This window comes from Ornithorhynchus anatinus, chromosome 16, assembly GCF_004115215.2.
Source record: "Ornithorhynchus anatinus isolate Pmale09 chromosome 16, mOrnAna1.pri.v4, whole genome shotgun sequence".
Lineage (NCBI taxonomy): Eukaryota > Metazoa > Chordata > Mammalia > Monotremata > Ornithorhynchidae > Ornithorhynchus > Ornithorhynchus anatinus.
Genome location: NC_041743.1, coordinates 6,061,027 through 6,073,414, shown reverse-complemented (window position 1 = coordinate 6,073,414; position 12,388 = coordinate 6,061,027). Strand labels below are relative to the sequence as shown.

General features: G+C 44.6%; 1 protein-coding gene across 6 annotated transcripts in view; it reads left to right on the top strand.

The window, feature by feature from the left end:
• The window catches only part of SLC9C2 (solute carrier family 9 member C2 (putative)), a 44,103-nt gene extending 34,512 nt beyond the window's left edge, over window positions 1–9,591 (top strand). For 4 of the 6 annotated variants that reach the window (XM_029080173.2, XM_029080174.2, XM_029080176.2 and 1 more), the window contains 6 exons: window positions 648–818; window positions 1,268–1,399; window positions 2,593–2,778; window positions 4,316–4,442; window positions 6,586–6,647; window positions 9,012–9,591. In XM_029080173.2, the coding sequence (XP_028936006.1) occupies window positions 648–818; window positions 1,268–1,399; window positions 2,593–2,778; window positions 4,316–4,442; window positions 6,586–6,647; window positions 9,012–9,050 (717 nt within the window). In that variant the 3' untranslated portion in view covers window positions 9,051–9,591. The remainder of the gene's footprint in view (window positions 1–647; window positions 819–1,267; window positions 1,400–2,592; window positions 2,779–4,315; window positions 4,443–6,585; window positions 6,648–9,011) is intronic. The other 2 variants (XM_029080175.2, XM_029080177.2) reach the window with 2 other exon arrangements.
• Window positions 9,592–12,388: the final 2,797 nt, after the last annotated feature.

The following is a 12,388-nucleotide window of genomic DNA, read 5'->3' as shown; positions in this document are numbered from 1 at the left end:
CTGCCTGTCTCCCCCGATTAGACTGTAAGCCCGCTTACATCAAACGGCAGGGACTGTCTCTATCTGTTGCCGACTTGTTCATTCCAAGCGCTTAGTACAGTGCTCTGCACATAGTAAGCGCTCAATAAATACTATTGAATGAATGAATGAATGTAAGAGCTGCTCTCCATCACTGGAGAGGAATTCAGATATAGAGGAAAATTGGAGTTATTTTCAGTTTGTAAAACATGCAGACAAAGGGTTCTCAAATTTTAGATCCTGTTCAGTTTATATTGGCTCTTTTTGGTTTGAATGCTGAATATCCCAGAAGACAAAGTTAATGTGGGCACGTCATTTTTATAAATAATAATATTTGTGGGTCCCCCTGTATTACATGGGCAGTTAGGTCATGCCAGGGTCATTCTGGAGCCCCCACTGGGGGCAGGGGAGGAGATGGACCTTAACCACCTGACCTGGTTGGCTTCATCTGTCACCTCACCTGCCTGGAGGTCAGGATGCATCCAGCTCTGGGATTCTGTGACTTTAAAGGAGAAACTGGTCTCTCTGGGCCCAGAAAGCACAGCTCCCATTCCCTCTGGGGGCTGCAGCAGGAAGAAATAGTGGGAGCCCCGGCTTTCGATTGGTAGTTGTGCCTTTATCCTTTGCAGCTTCATGGTACGCGCCTCAAGTTTGGAATTGATCCCCAAGTGTACCACAATCCAGAAAACACCAAGATGAGCTTTACAGATTACTGTACCAGTGGTGACATCATAGGAGAGTTGAGCTGTCTATTAAAGCAGGAACTCGAATTCACTGCTACGTGTGAGACAATTCTACAGGTCTGAACCATTGCTTCCTTTGCCAGAAGTTCTGAATCAAACTCCATCTCCTCAGGGGCATCTGAGATTCCAGGGTGATTTTCCTCAGAAATCTTTAGTGATTTTTATTTTATTTTCCAGAAATCCAGTCAGTTATTGTCAGGGAAAAATGATTTGGGGTTTTACCCTTCTTTGCTTGTTTCCTCTCCTTTCCTATCTCGCTTTCTCACCACCTGTCTTCCCCACCCTCCCTTTCTTTTTTTTCCTTTCTCCTTCCTCTCCCTATTTCCCACTTACAATTACTCCTCCTCTTCCACTTTTTTCTTCTCTCCTTCCTCCTCTTCTTCCTTCTCCCTCTCCTCCTCCTCTTCCTCCCCCAATGTAGCTATTTGGTTTTTTGGGGGATTTTTTTGTTTGGTATAATAAGTGCTATTTCCAGTTGTACTGCTGATCTTTTTTGTCTTTCCCAGGCATGTTTTATCTCTCTGGAGGATCTTTATGAAGGTTTTGATGTATTCTGGCCATTTCTGGAATATAAAATGTGGTTAAAAATTGCCCTCAACATTGCCTCTCAGTATTTTGAGGAGTACCTAGCTAGTGAGGTAAACGGACCTAGGCATGAGTTTACATGAGATTTCTGCAGGAAATTAGTACTCGTTCTCCTGTTTGGGATTATGGATTGGAAACTTCTCAAACTTCAGGCTAGCAGCATTGGCCTTTCCACTTTATCAATTCTCTTTCCTCCATGGAGTTTAGTCTATCATGTTCTGGTTCAGAGCTGCAGACAGTGGATGAATAAAGCATCTTTTACACTTGTTCAGAGTCTGGAGTTTAGGCTCAAGTGAATGTGTCCATGTAATAATAATAATTATGATATTTTTTAAGCACTTTGTGTCAAAAATTATTCTAAGTGCTGGGATAGATATAAGTTAATTAGGTCAGACAGCCCTGGTCCCACATGGGGCTCACAGTACAAGTAGGACAGGGAATAGGTATTGAATCCCCATTTTCCAGTTGAAGACACTGAGGCACAGAGCAATTAAGTTACTTGCCCAAGCAGCCAAATAGTACTGGATTTAGAACCCAGGTCCCCTGACTCCCAGACCCATTTGGCCACACTGCTTCCCTGTAGGCTGTAAGATCCTTGTGGATATGGATTGTGTCTTCTAATTCCATTATTTTGTACATTCCCAGGCACTTAGTACCATTAATTGATTGTCAGGCACTGGGCTAAACACAAGATTATCAGATTGGACAAGGGCTCAGTCTCATATGTTTCCTCCCAATTTGTGTAGTAGGATGAGCAGGTATCTTATTCCTAGAGAAGCAACGTGGCTTAATGGAAAGAGTCTGGGCTTGGGAGTCATAGGTCGTGGGTTCTATTCCCGACTCCTCCACTTAGCGGTGTGATTTAGCACAAGTCACTTAACTTCTTTGTGCCTCATTCCCTCATCTGTAAAATGGGGATTAAGACTGTGAGCCCTACGTGGGACAACCTGATCACCTCGTATCTACCCCGGCGCTTAGAACAGTGCTTGGCACATAGTAAGTGCTTAACAAATACCATCATTATTGTTATTATTTTATAGATGAGGAAATGAAGGCATAGAGAGGTTAAATGACTTGCCCAAGGTCTCACAGCAGTCCAGTAGCGGACCTGGGTTTAGAACCTGAGTCTCCTCCCTCTCAGTGCTATGCATTTTCCACCAAGATAAGCCCCCCAACTGTTTGGATCATGGGAAAAGATGTACTCTCTTGGCATGTTTGATTAAAGAAAGTATTTCATTTATTGTAGGAACTAGCCTATCAGAAGGTTGTGGAGTTTAATAATATCTATGTGGAGACTTTATTAAGTTACAATGAGTTGACTATTTATGATAACACTATGGAGCACGTTTTTGTAGTACACGGAAGTGTGATTGATGTTCATACAGAAGCACCATATTACGCTCCCTGCCTGATACCTAAAAACTGCACCCAGGTAAGGAGCGTGACTCCGGATTTAGTAATTTTGAGGTATTTTTGTTTTTATGGCATTTTTTAAGCGGTTATTCTGTGCCAGGCACTGTACTAGATACAAGCTAATTAGGTTGGGCACAGTCCGTGCCCCACCTGGGGCTCACAGTCTTAATCCCCATTTTACAGATGAGGGAACTGAGGCACAGGAAAGTTAAGTGACTTGCCCAAGGTCACCCAACGGACTAGTGGTGGAGACAGGATTAGAACCCAGGTCCTTCTGACTCCCAGACCCGTGCTCTATCCCTTAGTCCACACTGCTTCTTGGCTACTTTACTATTTCTTAGGACCTTGGTGAACATTTGTCCGGTGCAGAGGGGAGAGGAGCCGGCTTCATCCTCCAGGAATGATTTCCTTAAAGGATGGAGGAGGAGCCACCCTGGACCCAGCCTTCATCGGGCTGGACAGGCCTCACCTTTCCCTCTTACCCACCCCAGAGCGGCTGTTCAGAAACGGATTGCCTTTGAGATTACTTCTCTGTGTGTAAAACCCATAGTGGGGAGAACAAGGCCCCAGGCCTCTTCTCTTTCAGTAATATGTTGGGAGGGAGATAAGGGGGAGAAAATATTGAGGCAGGTAGGATCACTACCTTTCTCACAAGTCTCAGGTCTTTCTTCCCTGGCTCCTAGGAGTCAAAAGGGTGGAGCTGGTTAACTGGAGCAAGTTAACTAAATCAGACTTTGTAGCTGTGCCCCAGTCCACAGCTTTGTTTTCCCACTTGCTAGGCCCGGACAAGGATTTAATGTGCTGGTTCGGCGGCACCAGGGTCCAGCCTTTCAGTGGTCCTAATAAGTCACCTGAGAACTTCAGGGCTCCAGCTGACCCTTTGTGGAGCCAAATATTCTCTAGTAAACCACTGGCTAGGGAGGGCTGTTTGAAGCAAGGCTCAATCTCCCCATCTCTCCTCTCAACGTCCATCAATTCCCTGTGTGGTGAAGGCAAGGCAGGGCTCCCCTACCCCCGCCCCAGCCGCCTCTCCCTCCCCACTCCCCTTGGGTCCCACAGCCCTTGCTCCTGTCCTGACTCTGCAGCCCCATTGCCTGGGTGCTGTTCTCGTCAGCACCCCCGACCTGGCTACTTAAGTGATGGGTCAGTTGTATTTATTGAGCGCTTACTGGGTGTAGAGCACTGTACTGAGTGCTTGGGAGAGTAAAATGGAACAATAAACAGAAACATTTCCTGCCCTCAAAGAGCTTAGAGCCTAGAGGGTGTATGGCTGTGTATTTGTAATGTATTTGTCTAATTGTCTCCTAGGCTTTGGGATTCCTCTAGTCTATTTTTAAGCCCTAGAGACCACAAGATTATCTTTCTCAAATTAGGTTAGAGGTGACAGTGGAAAGTTGGTGTTTCCCACTCCCTTGGTTGGGATGGTGGCTTTTTGGACAAACACATTTCCCCTCGAGGCTCCAATCCTGGAGTGTTAGTGCCACTGGACTGACCAGGTTGTGCTGAGGTGGTGGAATGCTGCTCTCCCTAATTTTGTCTCTGTCTGTCTTCTTCAGATCCAGGGTACTTCGGAAATAAGTAAACTGCTGGTCGTCCGGGCACCAGAAAGTGTACTGAAATCTGACAGCAGCTTGCAGGGATTAAATGAAGAGCAGATGTATTTGCCCGGTCGTCAGAGACGGGGTGAGTGAGAACCTGGGGAAATATGCTTAAATCCTTTCTCTCCCTTTCCTCCTTGCACGAAGCAATCACCAGGGAGTGATGGCTGGATCAGTTCAGGCTGGGGGACGGAAGTGGGATGGGCAGCGGAGTCGTTGGTTCCCCCAGGTGGACGCCCATAGCCTACTCCTCAGCTTGGTTCTTAGCCCAGGGACCTGGAGAAGTTGGTCCACTCCTTCTCTCTCCTTCTCCCTCCCTGTTCTTCTTCCCCTAGTCCCACCCCGGGGGCCTGGGGGCAGTGGCCACATAGTCTGCTGTGTGACCTTGGGCAAATCACTCAACTCTTCTGGGCCTCAGTTACCTCATCTGTAAAGTGAGGATTCAATCCTATTCTGCCTCCTACCTAGATTGTGAGCCCTGGGTGGGACAGAGACTGTGTCTGACCCAATCATCCTGTATCTTCCCCAGTGCTTAGAATAGTAAGCACTTAACAAATACCATAATTATTTTAATTATTATTATAATTATTATTATTAGCCTTTGGGCCTGGATTCCCAGATCGTCTCATCCTAAATCTGTGACAAGACCAGTGCTTCTAATTAGGATCGACAAGGCCCCAAGTAGGGGCTTTCTGGCCTGTTAGCTGGTTGACGCCTGTCCCTCCCAGTTGCCCCACCTCCCTCAAATCCTTGGCCCCTTTTCACTCTGGTGCCTAAAATGAATAGTTGGCATCCAGTGTGCTAGAACCCCTGCTGCTCACCATGGCCCTGCTTCCAAGATTGAGAGTGTGCAAGTGCCTAGGGCAGGGCTTTGTACACACAGTAAGAGCTCAATAAATAATAATTAGTATTTGTTAAGCACTTACTTTGTGCCAAGCACTGTACTGAGCACAGGGGTAAATACATGGCATCAGATTGAACAGTAGTCCCTGTCCCTTATGGGGCTCACAGTCTATGTAGGAGGGAATAGGATTTAATCCCCATTTTACAGATGTGAAAACAGAGGCACAGAGAAGTGAAGTGACTTGCCCAAGGTCACATAGTAGATAAGGGGTGGGGCAAGAATTGGAACCCAGGTTCTCTGACTCCCAGGCCCTGGCTCTTTTCACTAGGGCATGCTGCTTCCATTGGTTGATTGATTCAGATGGGGGTGGGTTTTTAAAGGGATTTTCATGCATTTGGTGTCACCTTTGGGACCTGGATACAGGGACCCTCCGGTTAGCACCATTAAATGGTTCTGTGAAAGAGTGCTAAATGAGGTTTAGTTTCCGTAGGAAGCAATGTAGAGGGCATTAAATGCGCTCCTAAGATCCCCAATTTGACCCAAGTTAATATTTACATGGAAAATATACATGGAAAATATCAATTAAAAGACAATTAAAGACATCAAATAGTAATGTGGAAGATTTTGAATTAATGAAATAATGAAAGGTTTTGAATTAGAAATAATGAAAGGTTTTGAATTAGATTTTTTAGGTTTACATAAGTAATTTTTTATGGTATTTAAGTGCTTGCTATGTGTCAAGCATTTTCACTTCTTAATCAGCAAAAATACATCTTCTGCTAAACATAGTAAGGACCTCTCATTTGTTTTCTACATATAATTGAGTGGCAAATAGCAAAACAGCTGCTGAAATGGAATTTTAATCTCTAATAAAAGTTAGTCAAAAATATCTCAGAGGTTGAGGTGGGCAGAGTATGAGCAAAGGGAGATGTTTGAGTCAGGATAAGCTTTGCAAACACTTCAGAACCGGAGAGTCATTGTGAAGTGAAATACGGGCAATAAAATTGACTACTGCTGTTGCAAAAGAGTGTTATGACAAAGAGATCCTTTGTACTGATTTTATTATCAGTGCTTCAAAATAAAATCTGTTTTCAGGGAATATTCAGATAGGAAATGGATAAAATTGGGCAACAATAGCCTCCCTATTCAGCTATGATTTTGATGTTTTGAAGGGTGTAAAAAGAAAAATTGACTGCATGCCGTCCAGACAGAGAGTCTCTGATGAGTTTTTGGAGGTGGAGGTTTGCCACTTGAATTCTCGCTGCTGGAATGTTAGGTGGCTGTAGATTTGACATTTTGCTACCTCTTAGATCTGTTTAACTCATAGTATTTGGACTGTTTAATTCATGGGACTCAGAAGAGAATTTTGTTCTTGTTTCCCCAGTCAGCTTAAGAAATCTGATTAAGAATCAGGTGGAAAGTAAATGGCTTCGAAGGAACGAAGGGGTGAGTTTAGGCATTTGTTTATTTCCAGCCCCTAACTCGGAATATTGATTACAATAAATACCCTGGGAGGACAAATGGCAAAATGTAGTAGTGCAATAAATCAGGGAGAAGGGACCTTACCTTCTGAATATTTAAGGAGAGAGGAATGCACGACTACCTTCTCACTAAATGTCCCTTAACTGGGTGACATTTTCAACCTAATTGGATTTGATTCTCCATTTCCCTTCAAAAACAATAATACCATATTGCTATGAAATCAAAGTGTCTTTATTGCTTCTCCCCCCTTAGCACTGAAAATCCATACATGGACACCAAATCAGGGGGAAGGAATTGCCCACATATGCTCCCTTTTTGGAAGTGAGACAGTGCACTTTCCTCTCTCCTCTGGCTCTGAGTTGGAAGAAGGGGGTGGAACATAGTATTAGAAGATCAAAGGCTTGGGAGAGCACTTCCCTGTCATCATCAACTGCTGAGGAGTGGGAGGACCCAGCTCTGATAAGGGGTCTCAGACCACTTCAAAAAAGCCAGAAGTGGCTTGTGTATGGTTTTTGCCTTACCTCTGTTTGTATCTGTCTCCATCTCTGAGGCTTACTTTCCCTTTATGTGTGAGGAAATTGAGTTTTCTGAAGACAAGGGTTGCTGGGACCCTCAGCAGTTTCCAGTAGTGTTAGGTCCTCTCTTTTAGGCCCTATTTTTTTATGGTATTTGTTAAATGCTTACTATGTGCTAGGCACTATACTAAGCTCTGGGGTAGATACAAGCTAATCACGTTGGACACAGCCTATGTCCTTCACGGGGCTCAAAGTCTTAATCCCCATTTTACAGATGAGATAACTGAGGCACAGAGAAGTGAAGAGACTTGTCCTAGGCAGAGAGGCAGAGCTGGGTTTAGAACCTAGGTCCCCCTGACTCCTAGATCTGTGCTTTAGCTATTAGGCCACGCTGCTTCCCTGTTAGCACATAGCAGCAAAATATTGGGGCATTACTGCAACTTTGTTGTGACTTAGGTTTAGTCCCCTCAAAAGACCCAGGAAGCATTCAGGGTCCAGTTGTCCATCTCTTACCTTGCGGGCCGGCTCCCGATGTTGGGCCCACCCCCTCTCTTGGGAGCAAGTTTCTCTGATTTTGCTGGTTCCACATCTGTGGATTTCTTGAGCACACTTTGGTTCTAAGTGGATAAGTACTAATTATTTTTTTACAGTGGTATTTGTTAAGCACTTACCATGTGCCAGGCACTAAGCGCCGCGGTAGATACAAAAGAATCGGGTTGGACAAAATCCTTGTTCCACATGGGGCTCACAGTCTTAATCCCCATTTTACAGATGAGGTAATTGAGGCACAGAGAAACATTAAGTGACTTGCCTCAGGTTACATGGCAAAGAAGTGATGGAGCTGGAATTAGGACCCAACTCCTCTGTTTCCCAGGCCTGTGTTCCTTCCATTAGGCCACACTGCTCCTTAGTATTTACTGGGTAAAAGGTCCAACGACAACAGCAGTAGCACCGCAGAATCCCAGGCCAGATGCAGGAATCAGATCCATTCCTAATTACACTGGGTCCTAAATTAAGCCCAGGGGTCCATCCCCCTGTCTCTCCCCCCGACCCAAATTCCAAAATACTGCTCTCCTACCCTTAGTCATTCCTGTGTGGGCCCACCATTCCCAAGTCCTTCCCCTGTAGGGCACTGTTCCTTCAAACATCTGTTACACATCCTTCTTCAGACGCCTTGCAGAAACTCTCCTCTCCACTTTGAGCTCTTCCCCAACTTTTTTAGACTCCCTCATCCCTCCCTGCCTCCTCGCCCAGTTCCTCTCCTGAAATTGGCTCAGCTTCAGCTGATGTCACCACCTTAGTGACTGACATCTAGTGTCCAACAGCCTTCCCTATGGGAGGGTCCTTCCAGTTGAGCAGTTTCCCTGCTCTAGAAACAGGTGGGCCTTTCACCTCCGCCCCCCCCCCCCTCCCCGCCCCATCTGTGCGAGGGTCTAGCCCGCTGGGCTGTTCCAGCTCTGATTCTTTCCCTTCCTATCTCGGCTTCTCTCCCTCTCCTCTTCTGTGACTCTATGTTCTGATTTTGATTCCTCTTGCTGCTACAAAGAAGGGAAGAAGTGGCCTAGAAGGTTAAAGGACAAAAGATAGGACCCATGGGGGCAGTGTGATAGATACACAGGCGTGTAGGGGGGAGAGTGGCGGGATGAATTGTTTTTTCCATTAGAAAACATCAAATTTAGGGAGTGATGTTTTTTAGAGCAATATGGTATTCTTTGCTGAGATAGAAAATCTCCCTAATTGAAATCTTTAAAGAGGTAGTTGCTAAGACCCATTGATTGGTTTACAATCTGCTTTGTTTTTCATTCTTCTTTAGATCAAAAGAGCCTCCCATTTTAGGAGACGATTTTACTAAGAGCTCCTTCTATGTGATCTCTTCAGCTCTTGGCCAAAGATCATGAGTAACATCCAGGTTTAAGGAATATTTCTGAAGGACAATAAAAAAAAGATAGACTTTCAAACCTAATTCCAACTGTACTCATTTCACCAGAAAACAGGATGAGGTACCTCTACCAGTTCTGCTTTTAGAACAAGATTTAATCTCAGACGTGTAAAATGTCTGTGGGTAATGAGCCCCAGAAGCCTCTGTTCGTTCATGTTACAGTAAGCCAAGGAGCATGAAGCCCTGGAGTTGACATCTTGCTCCCCAGTGCAAAGGGAAACTGTGATAGAGTTGATTAGTTATGGTAAAGTTTCTGAAGCATGAATGCTAAGGTGAGATGTGTTGGGTCTTAAATGAAATGATGGTTTTTCAAGTTGCTGCAGTTGGCATCTCTCTTACCTTTTGGGTTTTGTCTTCTAAAAAGTGGTATTGTACTGTCTTAGCAATGCACTGCAATGTTATGAAAACGATGTGTCTCGGCATTTTGCAATAAATTTTTAGTTGTGACTTTAAATTTGCAGTTTTCAAGTTCATTAAGAGTTAACAATTTTCAGAATTTACTATTTATATTTCTGTACCTCCCACTCAGACCAGCCCAAAGGAGCCATAAACAGAAGAGTTTATGTTGAAGGAATGCTAGAATAGAATAGTGAAAACCTCAGGGGCAGTGGAATCTTTGGGCTACAAACAAGGGGAGAAGGGAAAAGAAAAGGCGGAAGCTAATGCATCTGAAGTGTTTTGTCCCTGTGACTACGGCAGGAGGAAGAGGATTTAAATTTCATCCTAGAACACATACTATCTGGTCTTTTTATTTTTTCTAAAGCATCTCTAGAGACCCTGTGGGCTTGCTGAGGTGGGGTGGGGGGGGGCAGGGGGAGAAAGAAGAGATTCTGGCTTTCCCTATGCCCCAGTCCATTTACAAGGATTCATTTCTACCTTGGTGGAAATGCCACGTTCTATTTCAAGGTGGGAAATGCTATTTCGAGGCGGGACCTATGCAAGGAAATAGATGTATACAGTTGCAGTATGTCAGTGTCTAATTTCCAGTAGATCAGGGCCTCTTGTGGTTCTGTTATTTTGAAGGGAAAGAGCATCACCTGCCAAGTGACTCTTTCTAATTCCTGTAGGATGCATGTTACATCAGAAACTTGGCCTCTGTATTATCTTAAGTGTTCCTGTTATGGATTGGAGCTTATTTAAATGTATTTTGATTTATGTTCATTCACCCGGCAGTTTGGCAGGTGACAAAGGACCATCTTCAGTAATAGAGGATGAACAAGGTAATCGGCAAGGAACTGATGCTTTTACTTAAAGGTATGTAAAAGCAGTGTGAAAGGATGCTTTCTTTGCCAGAACGTATAAACTCATGGCCCAAGTTAATTAATTTCCCTCTAGGGGCTTATCTACATAATGCCATAACCCCCAGTGAAAATGTCGTATCCTTCAACTTGGGAACCTGGCACACTTGGAACTCTGCATTAGCTAGCAGGCCTTACCTGGGCTTTGTGGTTCAAGTGCTTAGTACAGTGCTCTGCACATATCAAGTATTCAGTAAATACCACTGAGCTTGGGGTGTAGAGTAGTGGAAGGGGCAAGGAGAGGGAGGAAAGAGGTATGTTTCCAAAGTTTCCCTTGTTGGTGCAAGTTTTGTCAGACTGCTTTTCAGCGCTGAGTTCCTGGCTCATTATCCCACCCTAGTGTGTTTCCTCTTCCCTCCTGGTTTGTCCTAGTCCCAAGACCGGGACCTTCCTGGGTATTGCTGGGGAGAGGGGAGCTCCCCCAGGGCTTCAATCTCACTTATCTTGCATATCTTTCATTGCCTATTAGCATAATGTCTCTGGTGCCTGTCTTCTCACCTTATTCTCCCAATCTTTCACAGGCCTATGAAGGCTTCTCTATCTCCGTTTTAAAAGACCCTCAGAGGGATTTAAAGACGGATCTCACAAGATTTCAGCTCCAGTAGCATTTATTTTCTTTCTTTCTTTGGACAAAGGCTCCTTTTTTCCAAGTGGACAGGGACAGTTGTGACATAGGTGATGTGCACACATGTGCTTCAAGATTCCTCAGTGATGTCTGCCTTAGAGACTCTCTGGTTTCCTGGTTTCTTCCACTACCAATTTTGAAATACCTCAGCACTCTGTTTGCCTTGCTAGCTTCTCCTGCTTTAGTCAATCAGGTGAGGTTTCTAACCTGATAACTACCCCTCTCCCCCTCCCCCCCTCCAACCTCTCCCTTCCTGGGCTGGTTGCTACCACACCAGTCTAGCTTGTTTTTAGCTGGGAGCACCTCAGGGCCTCATGAATTGAGTTTTAGAATTCCTCAAACCAATTCTATTGCATTTCCTCTTGCTCTCTGCATCATATTTTATTAAGGTAGCAGTCTCTCTGCAGTCATTCCCGGTGCCCAGCAATGGAGTCTGAATATCTCTTTGGAGGAAGAGGCCATCGTGTGAAGTAAATATAATTCTCCAGTGAAGAAGCAGCTTTTGACAGACCAGGTAGGTAATCTTATTCTTCCAGTGAGTTACTATATTAGTGCTCCTTCAACACACACCTCTCCTGTGCATCTGTAGGACGTAACTCTTTTACCTCTGAGACTTCTGCGAGAGGAGCACAAAATGGGGATTATCTACTTTGAAAGTGATTTCCCAGTGGTTGGTTAAGCACACAGAGGATGAATTTCTTTCATCATCACACTCATTTTAGGTCTCTTCACTAAGGTCACCTTGAACAGATATTGAGGCTTCACGAAGTGTCAGTTTTCTTTCATTAGTAATGAACCCCACACAGCGAGTTTCTGTTTCTCCCACTCTGTCCTCTAGTCTTTTGAGAAAGGGGACTTTTGCCTTGTTTCACTTTCTTGGCCCAGAAATATATTCAATGTTTCCATAGGGTTCCTTCAGTCTAGCACCTTTTCTTGTCATTTTATTTTATCTTGTCTTTAAGGGCAGGAAACATGTCTGCTAATTACATTGGATTGTACTCTCCCAACCGTTTAGTACAGTGCTCTGCACAAAGGAAGTGTACAGTAAATGACTGATTTCTCAACCAGATGCTGAATGCAGTTGAGAAAACAGACCCAAGGAGGGGTTGAGAAGTCACACTGCTCTCTTTGAAATAGTGTGACTCCCTCTCAAGAAGTTGATATTTTAGAGCTATGGTTAATATATCCTGTGGCTTTTCCAGTTCCAGCTTCCCCTCTAGGTATTTACAGATTCAGAAAGAAGGGAGCCAGCAGGAGTCCACAGAGAATCCTTGATGTGCACTGCATCCACTTCTGCCAGAAACCTTGACAGGGAGTTAAGGAACGTT